Source organism: Mustela nigripes, chromosome 4 (assembly GCF_022355385.1).
Source record: "Mustela nigripes isolate SB6536 chromosome 4, MUSNIG.SB6536, whole genome shotgun sequence".
NCBI classification, from domain to species: Eukaryota; Metazoa; Chordata; class Mammalia; order Carnivora; family Mustelidae; genus Mustela; species Mustela nigripes.
In genome coordinates, this window is record NC_081560.1 from 108,419,966 (window position 1) to 108,443,701 (window position 23,736).

A 23,736-nucleotide genomic window follows, 5' to 3' on the forward strand; every position below is an offset into this window, starting at 1 on the left:
CTTTTTGGTCCTGTTTTAAAGAGAAGATGGCTTTGGAGTTATTTTGAAAGTCAGATTTTCTTGTTTGTGACTTCTGGGATCGGAAATAGATTCACCCACCTGAAAAAACAGTTTAGAAATTTCTTTGGCTATTTACCCCGTTTATCTTTGACGTTTGTTTCCTCTTGGTTTTGGAATGAGGGTGGTTGATTATTTTTTTCCTCCCAGGTCCTGTCAGCTTCAGAGTTGGTTTGTGAAGATGTAAAAATACAAAACCAATGGAGTTACCCTTTTATTTATTTATTTTTTAAAGATGTTATTTATTTATTTGACAGACAGAGACCACAAGTAGGCAGAGAGGCAGGCAGAGAGAGAGAGGAGGAAGCAGGCTCCCCGCAGAGCAGAGAGCCCGATGCGGGGCTCGATTCCAGGACCCTGGGATCATGACTTGAGCTGAAGACAGAGGCTTTAACCCACTGAGCCACCCAGGCGCCCCTGGAGTTACCCTTTTAGAGATGCCTTTTTTTGAAAGAGAGTTTTAAAACACAATCCTTTCTTGTCAACCATATTCTTTCGGATTTTTGTTACATTTTTGATAGAAAAACCATTGGCGCGCCAGCGTGCTTTGATTTGTCTTATAACAGATGTTCCAACTGAGCTGAAGGACTGATTCGGCTTCAGGCTGACCTGTAACCTCTGACATCCACATTCATGAGATGGTCCAAGCCTCCACATGATGCTTTGATTCTAGTATGAGGTTATAAGGCCCCCAGAGAAATCAACTCCATCCACAAGATTCACTCAATTTTTATTTCTCTTTACTTCCGATTTGCTTCACAGCAGTCGTTCTAAATGTCTGTTCTTCTTTGAGTATCCCAAAGCTCGGACAGGATCTGGTGGCCCTGGGAACTGTGCTTGCTCAGCTTCCAAGGCACAGACATGACGAAGTTACCCATTATGGCATGAGGAGGATGTGGGTTCATGGCTCAGAGCTCCCCTCCACATCCTGGATTTCCTGGGGCGACATTAACAGCCCTCAGCACACAGTTCTCTGCCCTTAAATAGCTGGTTCCAGACTAATTCCCCCAGATATGGGGAGTATGTTGACTCGCCCGTGTGGAGTCTGGAGTCTTACTCTGCTTTTCCCCTATCTAGGTGTCTGTGGGATTCTTATCTATGAAGCCATCACTTTGACATGAGATCAGAGCTAGCACTAATGACTTAGGGAGGTATATAGATAGTACTTGGTCCTGATCAAAGCCTAGATTTGAACCCCCAGTGTGTCTAAAACAGATGTTTTTCTGTTCCTCTGTCCCATGGCTTTCTTTCACTGTTTTTATGAGAAAGGCCAGTTTTCTGTAGGCAGCCGTACATTCCTGGTGTTATTTGAAAAGTCGCCTGCAGATTCACAGGCCATCAGGGACACACTGGGAGCTGGGCCACAGCTGGAGCCGAAGCAGTCAGTCACGTCCTGTGCTCAGCTTAGGGCCCAAGTGTTCCCAGTGCCAAACGCCTCCTTTATACGCACTGGAAATTCCCGCTTGTGTAGACGAATTCCCGCCTGTGTAGACAAATCCCATCTACCTAGGTTAAACTTTACTTTCTTCTTCCCTCATAACACTCAATTATAAATTGGATCATTATCCCCTCGAAAAGCCCATCCCTCCTCCGGCTCCTTAAGCTTTTGAACTTCATTCTAAGTTAATTTGCTTTGGATTATAAAATTTAATGAGATGATTCGTAATTCTCACAAAATGAAGCCGGGAGGTAGGAATTTGAAATAGAAATACTTTTTGTTCTTGGGTCAAAGAGCTTTAGACCAAGTGTGACCAGGGAATTATTTCTAATCAGCTTCTGCGTATAAGAGCTTCTGAATTTTCCCCTGGGGGAGAAAAAGGAAAAAGTTTTAAAATATTTTCAGGTCATCAAAATGACAAATTTTAAGATATATGTATATACATATATAATTATTTTTAACCACAATTAAAAGATAGTACGAAAAAAAATTTGAGTTCTGTCCCAAAATGTGAAGCTAATCTGACCCCATTACACAGGTACCATATTAAGGTTGGTATTGGGTGGCGGTGACCTAGTATTGATACAGTGATAATACGGATTCAGTGATCCAACCCATTGGATTATAGCATTTTTAAATAATACCTCTGTGATTTCTCAGACTCCTTCTAGATCCACTTGCCGTGGTGGTTGGACTGCAGGAGCCACCGCAGGACCTAGGTGGCTATCGGCAGTGAGCGCCGGCCCAGAATGCCCCCACAGATGGGAATTCCTGCAAGGCTTGGGCACGCACGGGACAGGGAAGCCTGGCCCCCCACCGTGCAAAGTGCTGACGGCGCGCTGTGTTTTCTCCGAACAGTGTTCAGCTACAACACGGACTTCCGCCAGACGTGCGCCAACAACAGACACCAGTGCTCTGTGCACGCCGAGTGCAGGGACTTCGCCACCGGCTTCTGCTGCAGCTGCGTGGCCGGCTACACCGGCAACGGCCGGCAGTGTGTTGCGGAAGGTAATTGGCTTTGGGGGTGCGTGCGGGGCTCAGTCCATTAACAGTCCCATTCCTGGTTTCGACTCAGGGTCATTATCTCAGGTTGTGAAATTAGGCCTAGGGTTGGGTTCCACTCTGGGCGTGGAGCCTGCTTTGGATTCCCTCTCTCCTCCCTCTGCTCGCGGGCTCTCTCACGCTCTCTCTCTCTCTCTCAGGAAAGGAAAGAAGGCATTTGGCTTTTATGTGTTCCATTTGTGCAGGGAGAAGGAGGGAGTGGAGTTTTTGTTTTGAAATGTTGGCCTCTACCCAGCTCTGCGAAGGGGGAGTAGTGTTTTTTGTAGATACTAGACTTTAAGTGATATTTAATCTCTCGTTACCATTCTTTCTCATCCTTTTCTAACGCCCGTTTCTCAGGGAATGCCCACTTTAGCACCGTGGTGAGGTCTCTTTCTTTCCTGTGCTCTGTCCTTCACCGTCTTGGAAATGACTGCCCGTGGGAGCCCAGCTTCACAGCTGCCCCTCGTGTGGGACCAAGGCTGAAGTGTTGAAAGAGTGCAGCCCGGACCAGGCATGGTGAATGCCTCTCTTTTTCCTCTGTTCCTTTCCAACCTCCTCCATGGTGTTGTTCAAAGACCTGAGAGCTTGTGAAACCCCAGCGGGGCCACAGTGGGCAGGCGTGGACCAAAGTTTGTAGTGGGGAAAGTGTGTTCCAGCACCTTTCCCCTCAGGCTGTCCTCTCGTTGTGCCCCTGAAGTCCCAGCATGATGATGGCGGGACATGAGAAGTACGCCACTTAATTCTGGAGCACAAGACCCATTGTGGGGCTGACGCCAAAACCCATTAAGCTGTAGGTCAGCATCATTCCTTGCTTTGCCCCCAAGAGGACCAACCGGTGTTGATGCTCTCGGGTGAGCAGGAGAATCTGGGTGAAAGCCTAGACGGTCAGGATAATGATACTCAGAGAGTGAGACCTCTGGGAGCCTGGGGCTATAAACTAAAATTAAAACAAGAGCAACAGAAACCCGACCCTACTGAACCTTTGTCCCCTCAGACACCAAGTTACCTCACTTGTCACTCATTGGTCATTTTCCTCGTGTTGAATGAGGAACCTCAACTGTTCTGCAAAATTTGACTAAATTAAGGCGCCTGGGTGGCTCAGTGGGTTAAAGCCTCTGCCTTCCGCTGGGGTCATGATCCCAGGGTCCTGGGATCGAGTCCTGCATCGGGCTCTCTGCTCGACAGGGAACCTGCTTCCCTTCCTCTCTCTCTGCCTGCCTCTCTGACTACTTGTGATTTCTGTCTGTCAAATAAATAAATAAAATATTTTTAAAAATTTTGACTAAATTAAACTCAGTTGGAGTAATTAAACTCAGTTGGTTTCTGTTCTTCACATCGCCAGCCATAGCTGTAGTTAAATCAGTTATTTCAATTTGCTAAAAAATGTTTCCTTCTGGGTCACAGTGAGATAAAGTGAGTTTTGCTAAATACCATCTGAAGAAATGAAAGAAAATTATGTCTATGTCTCATGTAAATTCGGGGGGATGTTCTGAACTGTAAATATGTTCTGTTTTCTTTGAAATCCCACTACCCCAGGTGTGACGTGCCTTTGCTTCTTTGTTTCTGGCTTGGCTTTTGTACTTCTCTCGCCCTGAGAGAAGCTTCCAGAATCTGCAAGGAGAGCTCATTCTCAAAGAGCAACCTCTTAGCTCTTCCCACACCAGTATCAGAGCTGGAAATGCTGAGCAGTTTGTTTGGAGGCAAGCTCAGCTATAACAGACTGTCCAGCTGCATATTTTGACATTATATACGCGCCCCATAATAGTTCTGTGGTTTAAATATTTGTTGGATTCCTGCTACTTATAAAACTATTTTCTGGCTCAAGGTTTGGTGGAAAAAATTCGTTTGGTTTCCTTCGCTTGGCTTTCCTGTTTGTTTCTGTAATTGTTTGGGGGATGCATTTTTTCACTATTAGTCTTCCAACTGCATAGCACTCCCTGGTGTAATGACACAATCTGTGTGTAGAAGCACTGTGTTTATCGAGCATGCCTTGTCTGGTCAGTGACCCTGCATAATGGCTTGGGTGTCCTGAACACAGCAAAAGATCTGCACAAGGGTCCGTCCGTGTGTTGGCATCTGTCAGTATTTGGTTCCTTTCTTCTAGCTATGTGTTCTGTTGCACGTGCTCAAGGGTGAGCCCGTCTGTCAGGGTTACTCAACAGACTTTACTGGGAACTTACTGCATTCCGAAAACTGTGCTGAGTCCCAAGGGAAGGAGCTGGGCATGAACATCCTGTCCCTGGTAATCTAGGAAGAGAACCAATGTATGTGCAATCAATAACTGATCGAATTTAATTGTGCATCAATCCTGAACAGCCCAAGGTGACTTGTTGACCTCTTCCTTCAGTTTTCTTTTTTTTTTTTTAATTACCTTTTTTTTAAACTAACATATAATGTATTATTAGCCCCAGGGTACAGGTCTGTGAATCAGGCTTACACACTTCCCAGCACTCACTATAGCACATGCCCTCCCCAATGTCCATAACCCAACCACCCTCTCCCACCGCACCTCCCCCCGTGACCCCCAGTTTGTTTGATGAAATTAAGAGTCTCTTATGGTTTGTTTCCCTCCCGATCCCATCTTGTTTCATTTTTTCTCTTCCCTACCCTCTCAACCCCCCACTTTGCCTCTCAAATTCCTCATATCAGGGAGATCATATGATAATTGTCTTTCTCTGATTAACTTACTTTGCAGCATAATACCCTCTAGTTCCATCCATGTCATTGCAAATGGCAGGATTTCATTTCTTTTAATGGCTTCATAGTATTCCATTGTGTATATGAACCACATCTTTATCCATTCATCTGTTGATGGACATCTAGGTTCTTTCCATAGTTTGGCTACTGTGGACATCACAAAAACAGACACAAATCAATGGAACAGAATAGAGAGCCCAGAAATAGACCCTCAACTGTATGGTCCTTCAGTTTTCTTAAAGCTATAATTAACACCCTTGTTTAAAGCATAGAGTTTGGTGGGTTTTCGGCTCTTCACTCATTTGGGCAACTATCACCTCTGTTTGGTTGTAGAACACTTTTATCAGTCCAGAAAGAAACGCTGTACCTACTAGCCGTCTTCCCCACTTCCCCCGGGTCCCCTGTCCCTGTCCGCAACTAATCCATGCCCTCTCCTGATGGGTTGTCTTCTTCAGAAATCTTTCCATCTCATTCCACGGAATCATACAATATGGAACCGTCCAAGTCTGGCTTCTTTCACTTAGCAGGTGTTTCTGGGGTCCGTCCGTGTGTTGGCATCTGTCAGTATTTGGTTCCTTTCTTCTAGCTATGTGTTCTGTTGCACAGTTATACCAATGATGGGCATTCTGGCCGTGATGAACAAGGCTACTAACAACATTTGTGTACAAGTTCTTGTGTGGACCTAGCTTTTCTGTTCTTTGGGGAATATATTTAGGAGTTGGAATTTCTGGATCATATGGTAACCTTCAGTTTTCTTATTTTTAAAAAATTTTTTAGGAAGATTTTATTTATTTATTTGACACAGACAGAGATCACAAGTAGTCAGAGAGGCAGGCAGAGAGAGAGAGAGGAGGAAGCAGGCTCCCTGCTGAGCAGAGAGCCCGATGCACGGCTCGATCCCAGGACCCTGAGATTATGACCTGAGCTGAAGGCAGAGGCTTAACCCACTGAGCCCCCAGGTACCCCAACTTTTCTTATTTGAATGCAAGAACAACTTCATTTCTTTAGATCTGACATTTTCCTGATTAAACAGGAACAGATGCACCTCCTAGATCTTCATGAAACATAGAGGCATATGTTACAGCAAATGAAAGTTTACTGTATTGCCCTGAGTTAATCCCTGTTGGCAATTTTGTGTATATCTCTTTTGGTATTTTCCCCCAGGTATATGCTGACACTTATTATTAATGTGTTTTTTAAAACAAAAATATTATTCTTTATATATTATTAGGGAATTTATGGCAAAAGCTTTTAAATTTCCATAGTACGCTGTGTATCTTTCCCAGTTGTCTGAATGGAACAGTCAGCTGTGACTACGCTCCAGCCTACAAGCTGGTCGGGGCCATTGGCCACATTGTGTGGTGCGTGACATCTGTGGTGCCTGTGGCTGTTGCCTCTTGGGCTGACGGACAGTCCTCACACTTGGCAAGAGGACCGTAATTGAGCCTAAGCTGTGTGTTAAGATGTGTGATAGATCAGGCCGCCAAATGTCCCAGACTCCCAGGACCATCCGTTCCGGCCCTCTTTCCCACCCAGATTACTCATTCTGTCCATTAGACGCTCAAAAGTGATCAGTGATGGGATCACCTAGTTCTGCATCACCTGTGACACTGTTCTTCTCCTGAGATTATCTCATTTGTCCCCGAAGTTCCTCCATCACACGTGGCTCCCGTCGGAGCTCCTTCCGTGCTGTTATCCATCAGCATGGGAGGGAGGCGGGATGCTGGAATTTCTAAGGCTCACAGATGGTTGTATGTACTGTCTTCTTGAGGACAACTACTTTGACTTAACCCAAGGCCCTTTACCCCAATGCTGTTCTGCCTCTTTGCTTTATAGGTACAGGTCCAGGATGCCTGGGGGACTCAGTCAGCTAAGCGTCTGCCTTCAGCTCGGGTCATGATCCCAGGATCCTGGGATTGACTCCCGCATCAGGCTCCTTGCTCAGTGGGGAGCCTGCTGCTTCCTCCTCCTCTACCTGCCACTCTACCTGCTGGTGCTCTCTCTCTCTCTTTTACTCTCTCTCTGTGACAGATAAATAAATAAAATCTTTTAAAAAATTAATAAATAAAATCTTTAAAAAAATTTTTTTAAAAAAAATATAGGTATAGGTCCTACCAGGCACGTTCTTCTTTTTGAAAGGGCTGGCCTTTTTGTTTCCTGCTCAGGCTCCCCCCAGCGAGTTAACGGCAAGGTGAAAGGAAGGATCTTTGTGGGGAACAGCCCGGTCCCCATCGTCTTTGAGAACACTGACCTCCACTCTTACGTGGTGATGAACCACGGGCGCTCCTACACGGCCATCAGCACCATTCCCGAGACCGTTGGCTACTCTCTGCTTCCCCTGGCCCCTGTCGGAGGCATCATTGGATGGATGTTTGCAGTGGAACAGGATGGATTCAAGAATGGGTTCAGCATCACAGGTAAACTGTCTCAGACATTCCAGTCAGTGGGCCGCCCGGGGGTGCCTGGGGAGCCTGGGCGTGAATGGAAGGGGAATTCCAGGTCTGCAGACAACTTACTGATGAGCGTTTGGGGGCTCCAGAAAGAAGATGTTGGGGTAAAACCATCATTAATTTTGTCATTAGTATGTACTCACTAAGGCCATCTAGAATTGCATTTTGATCAGGGAGTGATTTCGTGGTAGAGGTTTTAGAAGTCTCCAGCGGGGCCCATGAGGTGACCTCATCCAGCCTCCCATCCCGAAGTGTTTCTCGAGCCTCCCATGCCTCATTCTGTTTCTCAAGCCTCCAAATTCCCAGCCAACCTGATCTGATATTTGCTTCGGTATCTGCTTGGAGAACAGAAACTTTTCATTTCTAGCTGGAAAATTAAACCTGAGAGACACAATCCTCTCAAGTCTTAGAAAACCTGACTTTCCTTGGAGCTTTTTAGAGGCTTTGCCCTGTCAGGGACAGTTCAGTCTTTAGTAGACACATGGACAGATGGTCAGGTGGAGGGAGCATTTTCATAGTGTGGCCGTGACGCCTCCCACGTCCTGCTGAGGCCAGCTCCCCTGTGCATGCTGGAGGCCCTTTCCTGGAACAGCTTGGATACGAGAGACTGTGTCCTTCCTCTCTGGCCACTCCCAGGACCTGGAGCCTGCTCTGGGTCACAGTACTCATCGCTGCCTCTGAGCCCCTCAGTCTGTTATCTCCCCACTGCCTCGCCTGGCTGGAGCCTCAGCCAGACTTTATCGCAGAGACACCGTGAGGCAGGGTCTCTAGGCTTTGCATGGGTAACCCTCCAACAGCTACAGAGGCTTCTGTAAATGTGACCATTTTAAGAAAGGAGAGGATATATATTTGTAAAGGGGGGCACCTACCCATAAGATATCAAATGCATGGCATAATATTTTTTCCCTCTCTTGCCCAGGCACATATATCCCGAGTATTATTACTGAGTTCATGTTCTCATGCAAACATGCTCCTTCCTTTGCACACACAGTGGAGCTTTGCAGTCAGACCACAGATGCTGCTCCTTCCTGCACAGCTTTTCAACGTGGTGTTGCTTTGTCTGTGGGTTCATGTAAACTGGCCATATTTCGTAACAACTATCGTCAGCCCAGCCGAGGGAGACTTGACAAATCCCCTGCCACAGCAAATCTGTGTTTCGTTTTGACAGTGGCTCTTAACTGCCCTGGGACCTGGATTAGCACTTGGATATCTGCCTGGGACTGGGGTCCTTATTATAAAGCAGGGGTTGTCCCATTCTCTGCCAAGGGGCAGATCGTAAATATTTGCTTTGCCTAAATATTTTTGTCTATACGTCTCCCTTGCAACTCGGGAGCAAAAGCACCGTAGCTCGTATGTAAATGAATCAGTGTGGCAGTGTTCTGATGCAACTTTGCTAGTGGGCACTAAAACTTAATATTCATATAATTTTCACATATTATATATGTGAAATATGTATGATAATATACATAATAGGAAATGTTATTCTTTTGGCTTCTTAATAAACCATTTAAAAACATAAACATCATTCTTGGCCCCAGGGCTGCCGGCCAGAGTTCGCCCCGGGGCTGTAGTTTGCCAGCATCCTCACCGTCCTGGGGGTCTGCACATGTGGAAAAGGGAAGAAGCTGGTAGTAGAGCAAGGGTTTCTGCCACTGTGGGGCTGCACAGGCTGAGGGGAGTTGTTGCGCCAACCCCCGTCGTGAGTGCTCCCTGAGCGGTTTTGGGGACCGGTGATGGTGTGCAGCGCACTGAGCTGTTCCAGCAGTTGTCACCACCACTTGGCATCTTGGAGCCCTTGACATTTGACGGAGCACTTTTGTAACATGCTTTATCTCATCTAGTCTCCACAAGGTAGCCTGTATCCATCTTTATCATCAAGACATGGAGGCTCAGCGGTTGGGTAACTTGTTCCCGTTCGCTCAGTCAGTACCTGGCACAGCTGGGAGTCAGACTCCTGTCCTTGGCATCTCCCAGCTCTGTCCCTGAGCCCACCACGTCCCAGAGGCTGGTGCGGGGCTGGAAAGCAGCTTCTCTCCTCTGTGTGTGTTCAGCGGGGCCCCGTGGAGGTCCCGGCTCTGCCCTCAGTGTCACCAGCTCTGTGTCTCCCGACCCAACTAAAGCGCTCATGGAGGAGGTGCGAGTCTCCTCGGGCAGCACCCCCACGCCTGGGGCTGGCCTGAGGGGGACTTCCCAGACGGTAGAATGGGGGACTTCCCAGATGGTAGAATGACGGGCCTTGCTTTCCAGGAGGCGAGTTCACCCGCCAGGCTGAGGTGACCTTTGTGGGGTCCCCGGGCAAGCTGATCATCAAGCAGCAGTTCAGCGGCATTGACGAGCACGGACACTTGACCATCGACACAGAGCTGGAGGGCCACGTGCCCCACATCCCGTTTGGCTCCTCCGTGCACATCGAGCCCTACACAGAGCTCTACCACTACTCCCGTGGGGGTGAGCCGCCAGCGCTGCATGGGGGGCAGGGGGGATGGGAGGTAAGGAGATGGGAGGGAGGGGCCGGGGGTAGCGGGAGGGTTGTGGGGACAACCCTAGCTCCCCACTGACTCCAGACCCACCCACTGCTCCAGCGGCCCTACTACGCCAGGGTGGTCTCCTGGGCTTCCTGGCAGGAAACAGATGGGCGCTAGCTTATTAAAATCACCTTTTCCTCTAATTGCAGACATAATAAAGACATAGAAAAATAGTGCCCCCAAAAAAGAAATTACGCATAATGGTAAAACTGGGGCATAATTATTATTAGGTTTAAATTATTTCCTTTCAGCCTTTTCTCCATTTACATATAAAATACCCCAGCAGAGGCTCCTGGCTGTCTGGGTGGTAGGTGGGGGGGTGGACTGGAGGATTTGAAGGATTTTTAAAGATTATTTAAAAATAAAAATCTTGAAAAATACCCATTACAAATAAATTAAAAAAATATATATATATATAATATTTCAGTATAGATCTTGTAAGTCCTAGGGATATAACCTACAGCATGGCTGTTGTATCTGTATGTAAATATATGTGCATTTGTATATATGTATATACCTGTATTTTAATTTAGTATTTCACATAATTTCACACTTACATTAGAGTTGAAAGTAACACAATTTCGACCTGCCATTTACCCAGTTTCACCAATTGTTAAGATTTTGCCATATTTATTTTATCATTCTCTTACCTAGAGATATATATATATATATTTGCAAATAATACATTTTTGGAAAATAAGTTGTAGTCATTGTGATTGTCCACCCTCTGAATAAGTCCCCCGTTTTTCTTAAGAACAAAAATATTCTGTTATGTGGACACAGCACAATGATCACTGTCAGGAAACTTGACATTGATGCAGTATTATCATGTTCTCTACAGTTGGGTATATAGTTTTTCATTTAAATAGAATTGCAGTGGTACCCCATTATTATATCTTCATTTTCCAGTTAATTTGAAATCCTGAATACTTTATAGTTCATTCAATAGGCTTTGAAAATCCTTTTTAATGAATCGGCACTACTCTTTTATATGGCCATTAATTTAAACCATTCTCTTCTCTAAAGCTTACGTTATTTCCAATTTTCCCATCCTATAATGAGTTCCAAGGACCATCTTCATCATAAATCTTGACCAAATTTCCGATTCTTTCCTAAGATTCAATTCCTAGAAGTAAAGTTGCTGAGCCAAACAATAGAAACTTTTTGAAGTCTCTCATTAAATTGCCATCCAGCAAGGTTGTACTAATTACCACGGCTTGTGGCCTGATCAGGCTCTCCTGGAGACCACGTGGCTTGGTAAATGGGAGCTGGAATGAGCAGCGGGACCCTGGCTGCAGTCAGCCTGCGACCAGATGGTGTTTCTGGCAGCGTAGCACGTGGGAGCTGGACAAGAGACAGCTTATACTAATCTTTTATTTATCCTCTGACTTTTGTTATGAACTACAGCAGAGCACACAAATATAAAGAGCCTTTTATTCTTTCTTTTTTTTTTTTTAAATAGGAAGTTGAGAGTTTCATCATATGGTTGAAAATCAGGCTCTCTCCTGAGCGGGAAGACTGTCTCTCTTCTTCTCTCTTGAGGTTTGCTCAAAGCATTTTAGTAATTTTCCAGAAATTGGCTACATGAAACCCACTTAGTGTCTTCTTTTTATTTTTTATTTTTTGTATCAGAGAACTACTTCATCTAGAGTGATACATAGCAGCCACTATTTGTTGAATCCCAGATGCGATAACCTCTAGAAAGCTGCCAGCTCTCTGCTAGTCACGATGTCCATGCCACATCAGTGGTAGTATATCATAGTAGCGTTAGCCTGTGTGGGTCCAGAAATTTGACACACATTATCTCATTCTCACCCCTACCCACTTGTAAAAGAAATGGGGGCTAAAGAGGTTGTAAGTGGCCCACGATTGCACAGCTTGCGCGCGCCGGTGTAGGTTCAGGTGAACCTGCTTTTCCGTGTGTGCCCTTTCCACCAGACTCGATCTCTCGGTTGATTCTGGGTGGCTTCAGAAGCCACAGAGAGCCCTTGAGGCGAGAAAGCGGGAAATATTACCAGTGCCAGCAAGACCATAACAGTATGGGAGACCGAGGTAGCACAGAAGTAAACGGTCTTAGGTACTGTTCCATCCAATCGCTCATCTGGGCAGAGACTTCTGCTCGCTGTTTGAAAGCCCTCGACTAAACCTCTTGCCCCGTTTGTCACCCTGCCTTGTCTCCCTTCTCCGGCCGCCGCATCGCAGTGATCACGTCGTCCTCGTCCCGGGAGTACACTGTGACGGGCCCGGAGCAGGACGGCGCCACCCCCTCCGACATCCACGCTTACCAGTGGCGCCAGACCATCACCTTCCAGGAGTGCGCCCACGACCCCTCCCGGCCGGACCTGCCCAGCACCCAGCAGCTGTCCGTGGACAGTGTGTTTGTCCTGTACAACCGCGAGGAGAAGATCTTGCGCTATGCACTGAGCAACTCCATCGGTCCTGTGAGGGGTAGGAGTGGCAGCCTGGACATAACCTCTCTCCTCATCCTTCCATGTGGGGCGGAGCGGACTGTTCAAGGCCACAGCCGGCTTTGGCAGGGCATTTGAGCGCACTCGTGCTTGGCCATGAAAGGAGCGTGTGCTCAGGGTCTGAGGCTCTAGGCAAAGCCAGTGCAGGTCCGGCATGGAGCCTCCGCACCCCTGCCCAGGGGCAGCACGTCACTGGCTCCGAGGTCCGGTCTGGGGTTGCTCTGGGCTGCATGCGGGAAGCTGGCATTCGGAGAGCTTGCATGCTGTCTGCGTGTCACCCAAATCTTCCAGCCCTACGGGCTCTATATGCTTGGGGTCCAGCATTAGGCTTTTCTCTTTTTAATTCTTTTGGTGCTCCCTGCATACCCAAGCCACCTCCCCAGCCGGCCGTGTTCATCCTTGCTTAGCTCTATAAAGCAGGAGGAGGACAGGTGTCTTTCTCCCTCCTGTGACAGCTGGGCCCTGGGCATTGGTGGTGGTACTTTTTTTTTTTTCTTAAAAGGCTCCGCATTAAACATTCTAGGCTTTGCCAGCCCTGTAGTGTCTGAAGATCTCAGTTCTGCCATTGTGACACGGAAGCAGCCATAGACTATTTGCAAGTGAATGGATGCGGCTGGTTTCCAATAAAACTTTATTTACAAAAACAGGCATGGATCTGGAGGGACATGCTTTGCCGATCCCGCCCGAGGGTGACATGGGAATCCGGTGGTTTCTAGGCCAGGACCCTCTGGGTCATCAGCTGGGCCTTGCTCTCTGTGGAAGGAGGAAACCCGCAGGCATCCCTGGATCACTCACTCGGCTTCTGTGTCTCTCCTTCACAGATGGCTCCCCGGATGCCCTGCAGAACCCTTGCTACATCGGCACTCACGGGTGTGACACCAATGCCGCCTGTCGCCCTGGCCCTGGGGTTCAGTTCACCTGCGAGTGTTCCATAGGCTTCCGAGGGGACGGAAGGATCTGCTCTGGTACAACCATCCCTTCTGACTTGTGGGGGCTGGGGAAGAGGCCAGGAGGAGGTGTCCGAAGTCTGCAGACCAGAGGGCTGGGTGAAGAGAGGGAGGGGCAAGGGGAGCACCAGGGCATGTGCCAGGCCCCACACTTGGGGTTCTGGTTGTCTTGCAGAACTGAAACACTGTCCCCATTAAACAACTCCCCATTCCCTTGTCCCCCTGGCCCTACTTTCCATGAATATGACTCTTTACATACCTCATAGAGTGGACTTACACGGTCCTGTCCTTCTGTGACTGGCTCACTTCTCTGAGCATAGTGTCCTCAGGGCTTACCACGTGGTAGCCTGGGCCCGAATCACTTCCTGCTGAGGCGGGAATCGATTCCGTGGCCTGCACACACTGCTGTCTTTTTAACTCCGTCTGTCTGTGGACTCCTGGGTTGCTTCGATTTTTTGGCTGGTGTGGGTGATGCCGCTGTGAACCCGAGTGTATGAAATACCGGTTTGGCTCTTCCAGCGCCTTCACACTTCTCCGCTCGGCGGGGGTCCCATTTCACATTCCCGGCAGCAGCGCACGGGGGCTGCCCTCCGTCACATCCCGGCCAACACTTGCTAATGCGGTTTATTTATATATTTACTTTGATCGTAGCTGTTCCACCGGTGGCAGATTCGTTCCTTTTTCTGTAGCTGAGAAATGCTGTGGCTCATCTGAGCGAGCCGGTGACACTGGAACGTCTGACCGGGGGTCTGACTCACGCACGAACGTTACGCTCACTGCCTTCTCGCCAGACTTACTTGATTGTAGTTTAACTTTGAATACTTACCCGTGACAGCTGCATACTAATATGTTCTTTTTTTAAGATTTTTTTTTAAAGATTTCATTATTTATTTATTTATTATTTGTCAGAGAGTGGGAGCAGCAGACAGAGGGAGAAGCAGGCTCTCTGCTGAACAGGGAGTCCGGTGCGGGACTCGATTCCAAGACCCTGGGATCATGACCTGAGCCGAAGGCAGACACTTAACTGACTGAGCCCCTTAGGCGCTCCTGATTATAATATAATTTTGCATACTTACTCATGTGTTTGTGACTAAGTTTTAGGACATTACCGAGGGTCAGTTAGCTGACTCCTAACTCAGTGACGAGCCCATCCAGCAGAAGCAAGCAGTGCAGGAGTGTCAAGCACTTAAATCAGAGCAGCCTAAGTCTGCAGCCGAGGGTTCGCTAGCAGGTGTCGCAGATGCTAGAAGGATGTACCCCCAGTGAAAGAGTGGCATGCACCTGTATGTTTGGCCAGAAAGATGACCAGTCCTCTTGAAGGATTGGGGTCTGAGAACCCGGTGAGCCATGAAATCGAGGGGTGATGCCTGGGGTCTGGCATCCAGCCCTCTGACGAGTGGCAGATTTCATGTGCTGATTTAACATAAAGGTTGGCAGGTCCTACTGTCACTATGTTCCTGTATTTGGCTCAGAGTAAGGTGCTCACTGGGGCATCTGAAATAATGGGGAGCAGGGACATGTGCTTGTAGGAACAGACCGTGTAACAGTTTAGCCTGCTGATGGCTTTGTACAGGTGGTAGAATCCAGTCCAATGCTCTCCTTCCTTGTAACAGACGACTGGGAAGGGGACAGAGTTCCTACGTGCCTCTAATCATCAGAGTGTTCCAGAATTTCCCCCACATGGCCCAGCAATCCTACATGGCTGAGCTGGCTCAGGCCAGTCTGAAGCAGCATGGTAGCTGGGGAGTGGGGGGCAGAGCCCTCCCAGGGCCAGGAAGATGGTTTTGGACACCGTGCAGTGAGGGAGCTCCCTCACTTCTCTGCTGGAAGCGTATACCTTCTTGGTCTTTACATGGCCCTACCTCAACTTCGTAAGACGAACACATGTGAGTAAAGCTTGGAGACACCCCAACCCACTGCTGCTGAGCCATGACCTCCGGCTGTTTCATCCACTCCCAGCACCTGAGCGGACTGTAGTGGGAACGCTTGCTTCACCTCCCAGCACACGACCCGGCCGTACCTTCCCTACTCTGTTGCTGTCACAGAGAACCCTCTCTGTGCTCGCTCAGGAAGACAAGTGGTCGTGTGTGGACTTGCTTTTGTTCTCTGGTTAGTCCTTGTTCTGGGGGATTAGCACGATGGAATGTGAGTATATTCCCGGTCAGGCTACTGTTTTGTTCAGGGTCACTAGAACATGCCTCAGAGTGTTAAAGCATCGAGACGTGAGGCTGTTGGTAGGAAATTGCATTAGGCAAATCACATCGTGTGTTATTTTGACCTGGGAAGTGACTTAGAAGAGAATGAGAATGAGCCTTTGCAACTCTGTTGTGTAACACTGATGTGATGATAGATGGCATCCCCAGCAAGCCCGGTGTTGGCGACACGTTGCATGGTGTTCCTCCAGCATAGCTTGGAGAAGGTTTCCAGACAAATCGCAGAGATCTGCTTCCAGGATGACTCCCATACATTCCTCAGCCGGGAGTCTGTAGAGATTGTTTTGGATGACCCCTCTTCGGGTAATGTTGGGCACACACAGGCACGTAACAAATCAGTCATGAGACTCTCCTCAGAGAGCCTGGCCCTCAGAAAAGGGGCAAATTAAGATTGGCTGAAAATACATGAAAAGTAGCCACTCTGAAAAAACTTAGGAAGCAATGATTACACAAATTATCTAGGACTTTCCTGTTGGGCTAGAGACTGATCTATGTGCAAGATCTCTTCCCAGAGAGTAAAAAACAAACTTGAAGGAGATTTTGTGATATTTTACGAGGGGGCAGTTAGCACCAGCTTACTGTTTCGACTAAAGGAAGGTTTAAAGTCCCACCCTTGGTTTACAGAAGGGAGGTTTTAGATTAGACATTCAGAAGAATTTCACTATAAGGACGAAACTCCTAGAGTCTTGCCCTACAGAAAAGGTGTCACCGTGCTTGGGTGTATAGAGAGAGGGACCTTCGCGTGCCAAGGGGCCATACCCTCCCTCATCCCACGGGCCCGCAGGTCCTACTGGGCAGCAGTAGGTGGGGGCTAAGGGAGTGCTAACCCTCTTAATCACCCAAGTAGCTTTTAGAAACACACAGCATCCCTGTCCACAAACTGCTGGGGGAGGACTGGAACTTGGAACACTTACCCGGGTGATTTCGCTCTGTCCCTTTGACTGAAAACTCTTGCTCTGGGCTCTTGGGCTTTGGCAGTGGAGTCCGAGTTCTGGAGCCCTGAAGTCTGAACAGGGCGTGCAGACATCTGTGCAGGGAGTGTCCTCTGAGAGTCAGGGCACAGAGACCGTGGAAGCCGGACCGATTTTTTTTTTTCTTCCTGTGCTGTCGGAGCAGCAGCTGGCGGATGGGGCCGTGCTGAGTATCCCGCAGCCGCACTCCAGCTCCAGTTCGTGGAAGGGGCTACTTCGGGAGGGGCTGTGTGCTGTGACCTCCCACCTGTGCCCGGAGCAGTCCTCTAGTGTGAGATCTTGTATCTTAAACATTGCACAGGAACGTGACATTGGCGGTACATATTTAAAAAGCTGAATACCATTTGGTTTGGGTGTTTGCATGGGTAGAGGTCAGGCTCTGGGGCAGATGTGGCAGAAGTGCCTCTCTTGGCAACATGTTCTGATAGGCCAGGAGGGATATGTCTCACCAGGGAGGAGATGGGCGAGGCTGGCCATTGGAGATAGACGCATGAGGCTTTGTCTTCCAAATGTGAAAGTTCCCGTGAAGGTGTTGGAGGAGGGTGGGAAGAGGAGGGAACTTGTATGATCATGAGATCTCATGATCTCATGAAATGACATCCCCATGTCTCAAGGTTCTAGAAATACCAGCATTTCTAGACTACTCATACTCAGCATACTCTGAGGATGAGGCTGGCATAGGAAGAACCTCATGTGGTTGTGTTTATTTCAGTCCATTAGTGGGCAGGTAATCAGGGCGATGACAAGTTAGCTCAGCTTCTCGTCTGGGCCAACCAGCCTTGCTGTGGGGTTAGCTGCATGCAGATTGGACCCTGATGCCTGGTGGCAATCTGAGGGCCGTGGCCCTAGATCAGCCCAATCCATCCCCACGGCTATAGGATGAACCCCTAAAAATTACAATAATAGCTACGTTTCTTGAGCATACTGGGTGTTCCTCTGGCTTACATCCAACTCCTGTAGTCCTCAGAAGAATCCCTCAAGGTCAGTCATACTGTGCTTCACTTACCAACGGGGAAACTGAGGCTGAGTAGTTAGTAGCTTGCCCAAGACCACACAAGCTGGTAACTAAAGGAGGCAGATTGGAGCCTAGCTATGTCCAGTTCCAAAGCATATGGTTTTTTGTGATAGCTTTGGTATTGTCATGAGAGGACATCACCCTGCCGGTTCACTGACAAGCTTCCTTTTAGTGCATTAAGCTCTAGACAACATTCAAAAATTCACAATTAGGCCTGACATTGTTCAGCTTTGCTTTGTACCTATAAGTGGGTTAAGTAATATTTTTGAGTAGCACATTTAAATATGCTCCGTGACCTCAGGAGCCGTGTTCACAGTCTGGACGCTTGCGCACCTGGCTTTCTGACGTGCACGGGCCAGTCTGGTGTTAGCGAGCCCCAGGCTCAGCGCCTGCCTCCAGGACAGGCAGGGGAAGCACGTGGTTACGTAGGAGGGCCTTGGGGTCACTCTCGAAAGTGGCACGCAGGAAGAAAACTCTTACTGGGGTGTCAGGGTGGCTCCGTTAATGAAGCGTCCGACCCTTTGTTTCAGGTCAGCTTACGATCTGAGGGTCGTGAGACTGAGCTTTGTGTCCTGCGTGGTGTCTGCTTGAGGTTCTCTCTCCCTCTGCTCTCTCGCTGATGATGAAATAAAAAAATAAATAGGAAAAAAATCGTATTCATGTAACTTTTGGACCATAGAAGAGTTTGTCTTAGAATTGATCCAATTGTGCGGTCTTAGAATTGATCCAATTGTGCGGTCCAAAATGCTATTTTATTGTATTTACCCATATTTGAAGTGGTTTTTTTTTTTTTAAGTGTGGATTTTAAAAAAAATTTGTTGTAGATATCGATGAATGTTCAGAACAGCCCTCGGTGTGTGGGAGCCACGCCGTCTGCAATAATCAGCCTGGAACCTTCCGCTGCGAGTGTGTGGACGGCTATCGGTTCTCAGAGGCAGGAGCCTGTGTGGGTAAGTTCTGGGGGCGACTTGTCAAATCGGGCAAGTTCTGCGGGTGACTTGTCAAATCGGGTAAGTTCTGCGGGTGACTTGTCAAATCCGGTAAGTTCTGCGGGTGACTTGTCAAATCGGGTAAGTTCTGTGGGTGACTTGTCAAATCCGGTAAGTTCTGCAGGTGACTTGTCAAATCCAGTAAGTTCTGCGGGTGACTTGTCACACCGCTCGTGCATGCGGAGTGTGTTGCCTGCGGTCTGAGTGCAGGCGCTGCCCTGTCGTCATCTGGCTGACATGGGGGCGCCGCCTTCTGTTGTTTGGGGAAGCCGTTTACAAAGACGAACCAGACTTTGTCCCTTCCCTCCACATACCAGAGGGTCCCGCACCTAAGGCAGAAGCAGTGCTAGAATAAGCCACGAGCTGTAGCAGAGCTTCTTGGCCCTGTCAGAGGAGGTGAGGAGAAGCTCTTTGTGGGGCTCACCGCACTGCAGGCCGGTGCTGTGGGGACTGGTGCTCGTGGGCCTGCCCCAAGGGCCTGACTGTTCAGACGTTTCCACTTTTTTCCTGCTGCTGCACTTGGACCTGACGGGGGCCAAGAAGTTTAAGTTCAAAGATTCTTGGAGATGTCCGTTCCGGAGGGCAGCATGCTGAATGGGCCTCCAAGCTCAACTTGTCCTCCCAATTTTATTTATTTATTTTTTAAAGATTTTATTTATTTATTTGACAGACAAGTAGGCAGAGAGAGGCAGGCGGTGGGGTGGAGGGGGCAGGCATCCCGCTGAGCAGAGAGCCTGATGTGGGGCTTCATCCCATGGCCCAGGGACCATGACCTAAGCCGAAGGCAGAGGCTTAATCGACAGAGCCACCCAGGTGCCTTGTGGTCCCAGTTTTAAAACAGATTCTTCTTGTGTCTCATCACGGAGCCGCCCCCTTTTTGCTGCCTTGCTGCTCCCTGCAGCCGGACGTGCTCCGTTCGCTCCACCCGGACGCTCAGGCAGGGCTGCTGAGGTCCCAGGGTGAGGTGGCAGCCCGGGGGCGGAAAGGAACAGGCCGTTCTCGGGTTTTGAACGTGACCCAAACATCTGCACGTTTTGGGAAGCCGGTCCCCTTACACAGAGTGCAGATCCCGGCCCTGCTAAGGTCACTTTTTTCTCTCTTGGTAGAGAACAACCATTTCTATGTGTTTGGCCCAAGCTCCTTCCCTGCTTTTTGGAGATGGAGGTGACTTGAACGTTTATTTTTCATGACGGCCCCGTTTCCATTACGTCTGGACTCAGCCCTGGCGGGTGGGGGGACATGGCTCCAGGGTGGGTGGCCGGGAAGCGCGACGTCCTCCTGCCGAGCGCACTCACCGCAGGGCTGGGGGGAACAGATGTCCGCTCCGAGGCATTGGACTTTGAGGAGGACACCTCACGTATCTGGACCTCGGTTCCTCAGGCTGGATCATGGGCTCACGGGGTCGCCCAGAGCCCTTGGAGGCCCCTCGGGAGCTGCCGGGGAGGAGCTGTGGGAGCCGGGGCCCGTCTGTCCCCAACCATGACCTCCAGCCTTTCGTTTCTCTGCACGTCACAGTCTGGGTGAGATTTTGTCTGAACCAGGGATCCCACTGCTCAGGAACACATGTGACAGTCACCCGGAGCTGTGCCACCAGGCTTCCCGAGTCCCCCCTGCCCACAGGCCTGGCCACCATCCCCCATTGCCCAGCTCCTTCGAGAGCCACTGCATGGAGAGGCAGCTCACGGGGAAAACCACGTCGGCCTAAATGCGTTCCAGCCAGTCGCTCTGGCTTGTCGCCGGGTCACCTCTGCTGAAATTCTCTGTCACAACTGTATGCTGCACGGAAAGCCCGGGTTGGAAAGATTTATCCCAGGTCGCAGCAGAGAAGGGAGAGAAGACAGTTGGGCTAGTTGCGGAGGCCAGTGCAGTGGCTGCCGACGGTGAAGGGCTGGGGCTCGTGCAGGGGCTGTGGGCTGGCTGGGGTCATTGCCTCTTTCTGTGAGGTTCGGTTTCCTGTGGGGAACTGCCTCGTGGACTTCTGTGTTTGGCATTTCCTGTAAACCTGCGACCTTTCTCTTTGCCACTGCATGCCAACTTTTACAGTTAATTAGAATGTGCAAAGTACGAAAACAGCCCATAAATCACCTTTATGTGAAGACACAGACAATCCCCCTCTGCGTGGCCATAGCCCTAGGATACGCTGCTCTGTGTGTGGAATGTGGGGAGATTTGAGGTTCCATTGACCCCCTTACGTGGGTGTCTTCGTGCAGTGCACAAAACCATGTACCTCCCCATCCCACAGGCCAGGAAGAGGACTTGCTTCACCCAGTGTTCTCCCTTCCCTGCCTATTGTATTGTTGGGAAAAATTAATGTAAAACATTCACTTTTGTGACCTTATTTTCAGAACTTCAAAGTAACGAGGGAAACCACCCTCCTTAGAGCTGTTTACACCCTGTATACCTTTCCCTCCTTCTAACCTGGGACTTCTTACCCTCGGTTGTCTTTCCTTCTTGGCATCTCCCCCTTCTCTCCGGTCTCATTTCCAGCCCAACCAGCCTGCAGGTGGTTCTGGGGGACTGCTGCCGGGGGGCGGCAGCAGCTCAGGACCAGCAGCCCACTTTACTCCTTCCAGGTCAGGGAAGGGTCCTTCTCCATGCTTCTCCTCAGAAAAGGTGGCGCTAGGAAAGCACAACCCCAGCTTACAGTCTGCTTGGGATTCTAGTTAAATTTTAATTCTCATTTGAGCCTGGTTTTCTCTCCTTTCCGGAATGCACCCCATTCCTCCCAGCATGTTGTTTCCCATTCGTAAAAGGGGTGGGATCAGAGTTGTAGAGAACTTGCCAGCTCAGCAAGGTCAGGAGCCTTTGAGGAGAGCACTGCGTGGTGCCCCAGTGTCCCCTCCAGTGGCTTAGGTTCTCCAGGCAGCCGCTGTCCTCCATGACTGTCCTGACCCCTCTGAATGAATGTTGTCAGCAAAGCCATCTAGAAATTCCAGTTGTGTGAGAACTGAGACACACTGCCAGGGCTGTGGGCTGAATGTCGAAGAGACTTTCCCTCTTAACTGACATGAAACCTCCCTAAAAAATGCCTCACGTATTTTTGAAAATGAAACAGTTCGAACGAAACAGTTTGGAATGGTAGGGCTGGCTTTTAAAACTTCTTTAAGGAGCAAATGGCTTTGGCATGGAAAAGTGATCTTCCGTTAAAAAAAAGTGATAAAAAAAAAAACGCAGCTCTAAATTGCCTTTTTTCTAGAAATGATTTGAGGATTATAGAAACTCACGTGCGATCGCGATGGCTGGGAGGGAATGTCGAGACCTACCCGCGCGTGTCCCTTACGGAGGGTCTCTGTTCATTAGGGTGGAGCAAACGGAGCCGTGAGCAGATGTCACTTGTAAAATGGCCACCTATGAGGTATAAATGACACAAATATGTGTCGGAAGAGATAGAGAAAAGAAAGCTGAGTGAGACTCGTTTCCTGGTGGTTTTGTCTGTGGGTACTTTCCCGACCTTTCAGGGACCCTAATTTCTTGAAAGTCGGGCAGCTAAGCTGAAGGAGTGGGGGCGGGGAGGAAGGGGACCCTAGAGAAGAGAAGAGACTTAGAGATGAGGGGACGGGAGAGAAGAAAGAAGGGCCCAAGGAAGCCGAGTGTGTTCTTGCACTTGTTAGGTATCATCTGGGTGACTGTTTTCCAGAAATTTGGAACCTTGAGGAATACCCTCTCCTTGACGTGTCCCCTGACCGTGCTTAGAGCTCTCTCTTTCTCTCAAAGACAAGAAAAACTGGAATCAGTCTTGGAAAGACACAGTGAGGAGGAGAAGGAAGAGAAGCCCTCCTTGCTTGGGATAGTCTAGCCACCAAGGGCCTCCTTGAAGGGAAGGAAAGGAACATCAGTTCTGAAGGACAGAATTCTGTCGTGGGTCTTAGATCTTTAAAACCAGAAGCTAAATGGTGCCGTGGGAACCCCAGAGATCCTGCACTGCCACTGAAATTACCCCTGAGACCTCAGCCCTTGACTTCCATCTTGAGGCAAGAGCACAAGACGTTATTACCGGCCACCCCCTTAGTCACTTACCCGCTTCCCAAGCCCTCGTTCTGTGGGTTCTATCTTTGGGACCCTGTAAAGAATGACAGCTCATCCACCGGCCTCCCCACAGAGGAAAAATGTGAGACTCTGAGAAGTGAGGTATAAAAGCCATGCGGCAGACACATGTGTACCTGGTAGACACTCGGGGATGCTTACACCCCAGAATCCACAGTATCTCTACACCTGTCTCACCACCCTGGAAACATTAACTTCTCCTTCCGTCACGGGAAATGCCTTCAGCGTTTGTAGTCAGTGCTTGACCTGCTTGGTGGGCCAGGGGTCAAGCCACCATGCAGAAGTCTCAGGTCCTTGGCTCCAGGTGCCCCAGCAGGGTCGCCACAGCAAGTGTGTACATACATCCACACATGCCCACCTCCATGTCTCAGTGAACGGAAAGTTGGGTTTGAGAGAGCCAATATAGAGAGAGGTTTTGTCAAGGTTGAGTACCAGGTGGGATGAACAGCCATGGTGTCCGTCTCTGAAGACTGATTGGAGGCAGGTGGCAGAAAACAGAAAATTCAGGGGTACTAACCCACTGGGGGGCAGAGGAGGAAGCCTGACAGGATGTCTGGAGGTCCGGGGTCTAGGCACAGTCCCCTCAGTGGACTAAACCATTGATGTAGAGGGAACTTGCTTAGAAGGCTACCGAGACCATTTGGGGCCTCTCTCCAAACACTGTGTGTCAACCTTTTGTTTGAAGCTGTCGTGGACCAGCGCCCTATCAACTACTGTGAGACTGGCCTCCATGACTGCGACATACCCCAGCGGGCTCAGTGTGTCTACGTGGGAGGGTCCTCCTACACCTGTTCCTGTCTGCCGGGCTTCTCTGGGGATGGCCAAGCCTGCCAAGGTGCGTGCTTGCTCTGATTTTTCTCTCCATGGAACCTGAAAGA

At 49.2% G+C, this 23,736-nt stretch overlaps 1 protein-coding gene across 1 annotated transcript in view; it reads left to right on the top strand.

Moving 5' to 3' along the window:
• The window catches only part of NID1 (nidogen 1), an 81,236-nt gene that overhangs the window by 30,470 nt on the left and 27,030 nt on the right, over positions 1-23,736 (top strand). The window contains exons 5-11 of the mRNA XM_059397274.1: positions 2,354-2,503; positions 7,402-7,653; positions 9,934-10,134; positions 12,414-12,659; positions 13,501-13,644; positions 18,650-18,775; positions 23,544-23,693. Coding sequence (XP_059253257.1) covers positions 2,354-2,503; positions 7,402-7,653; positions 9,934-10,134; positions 12,414-12,659; positions 13,501-13,644; positions 18,650-18,775; positions 23,544-23,693 — 1,269 coding nt within the window. The remainder of the gene's footprint in view (positions 1-2,353; positions 2,504-7,401; positions 7,654-9,933; positions 10,135-12,413; positions 12,660-13,500; positions 13,645-18,649; positions 18,776-23,543; positions 23,694-23,736) is intronic.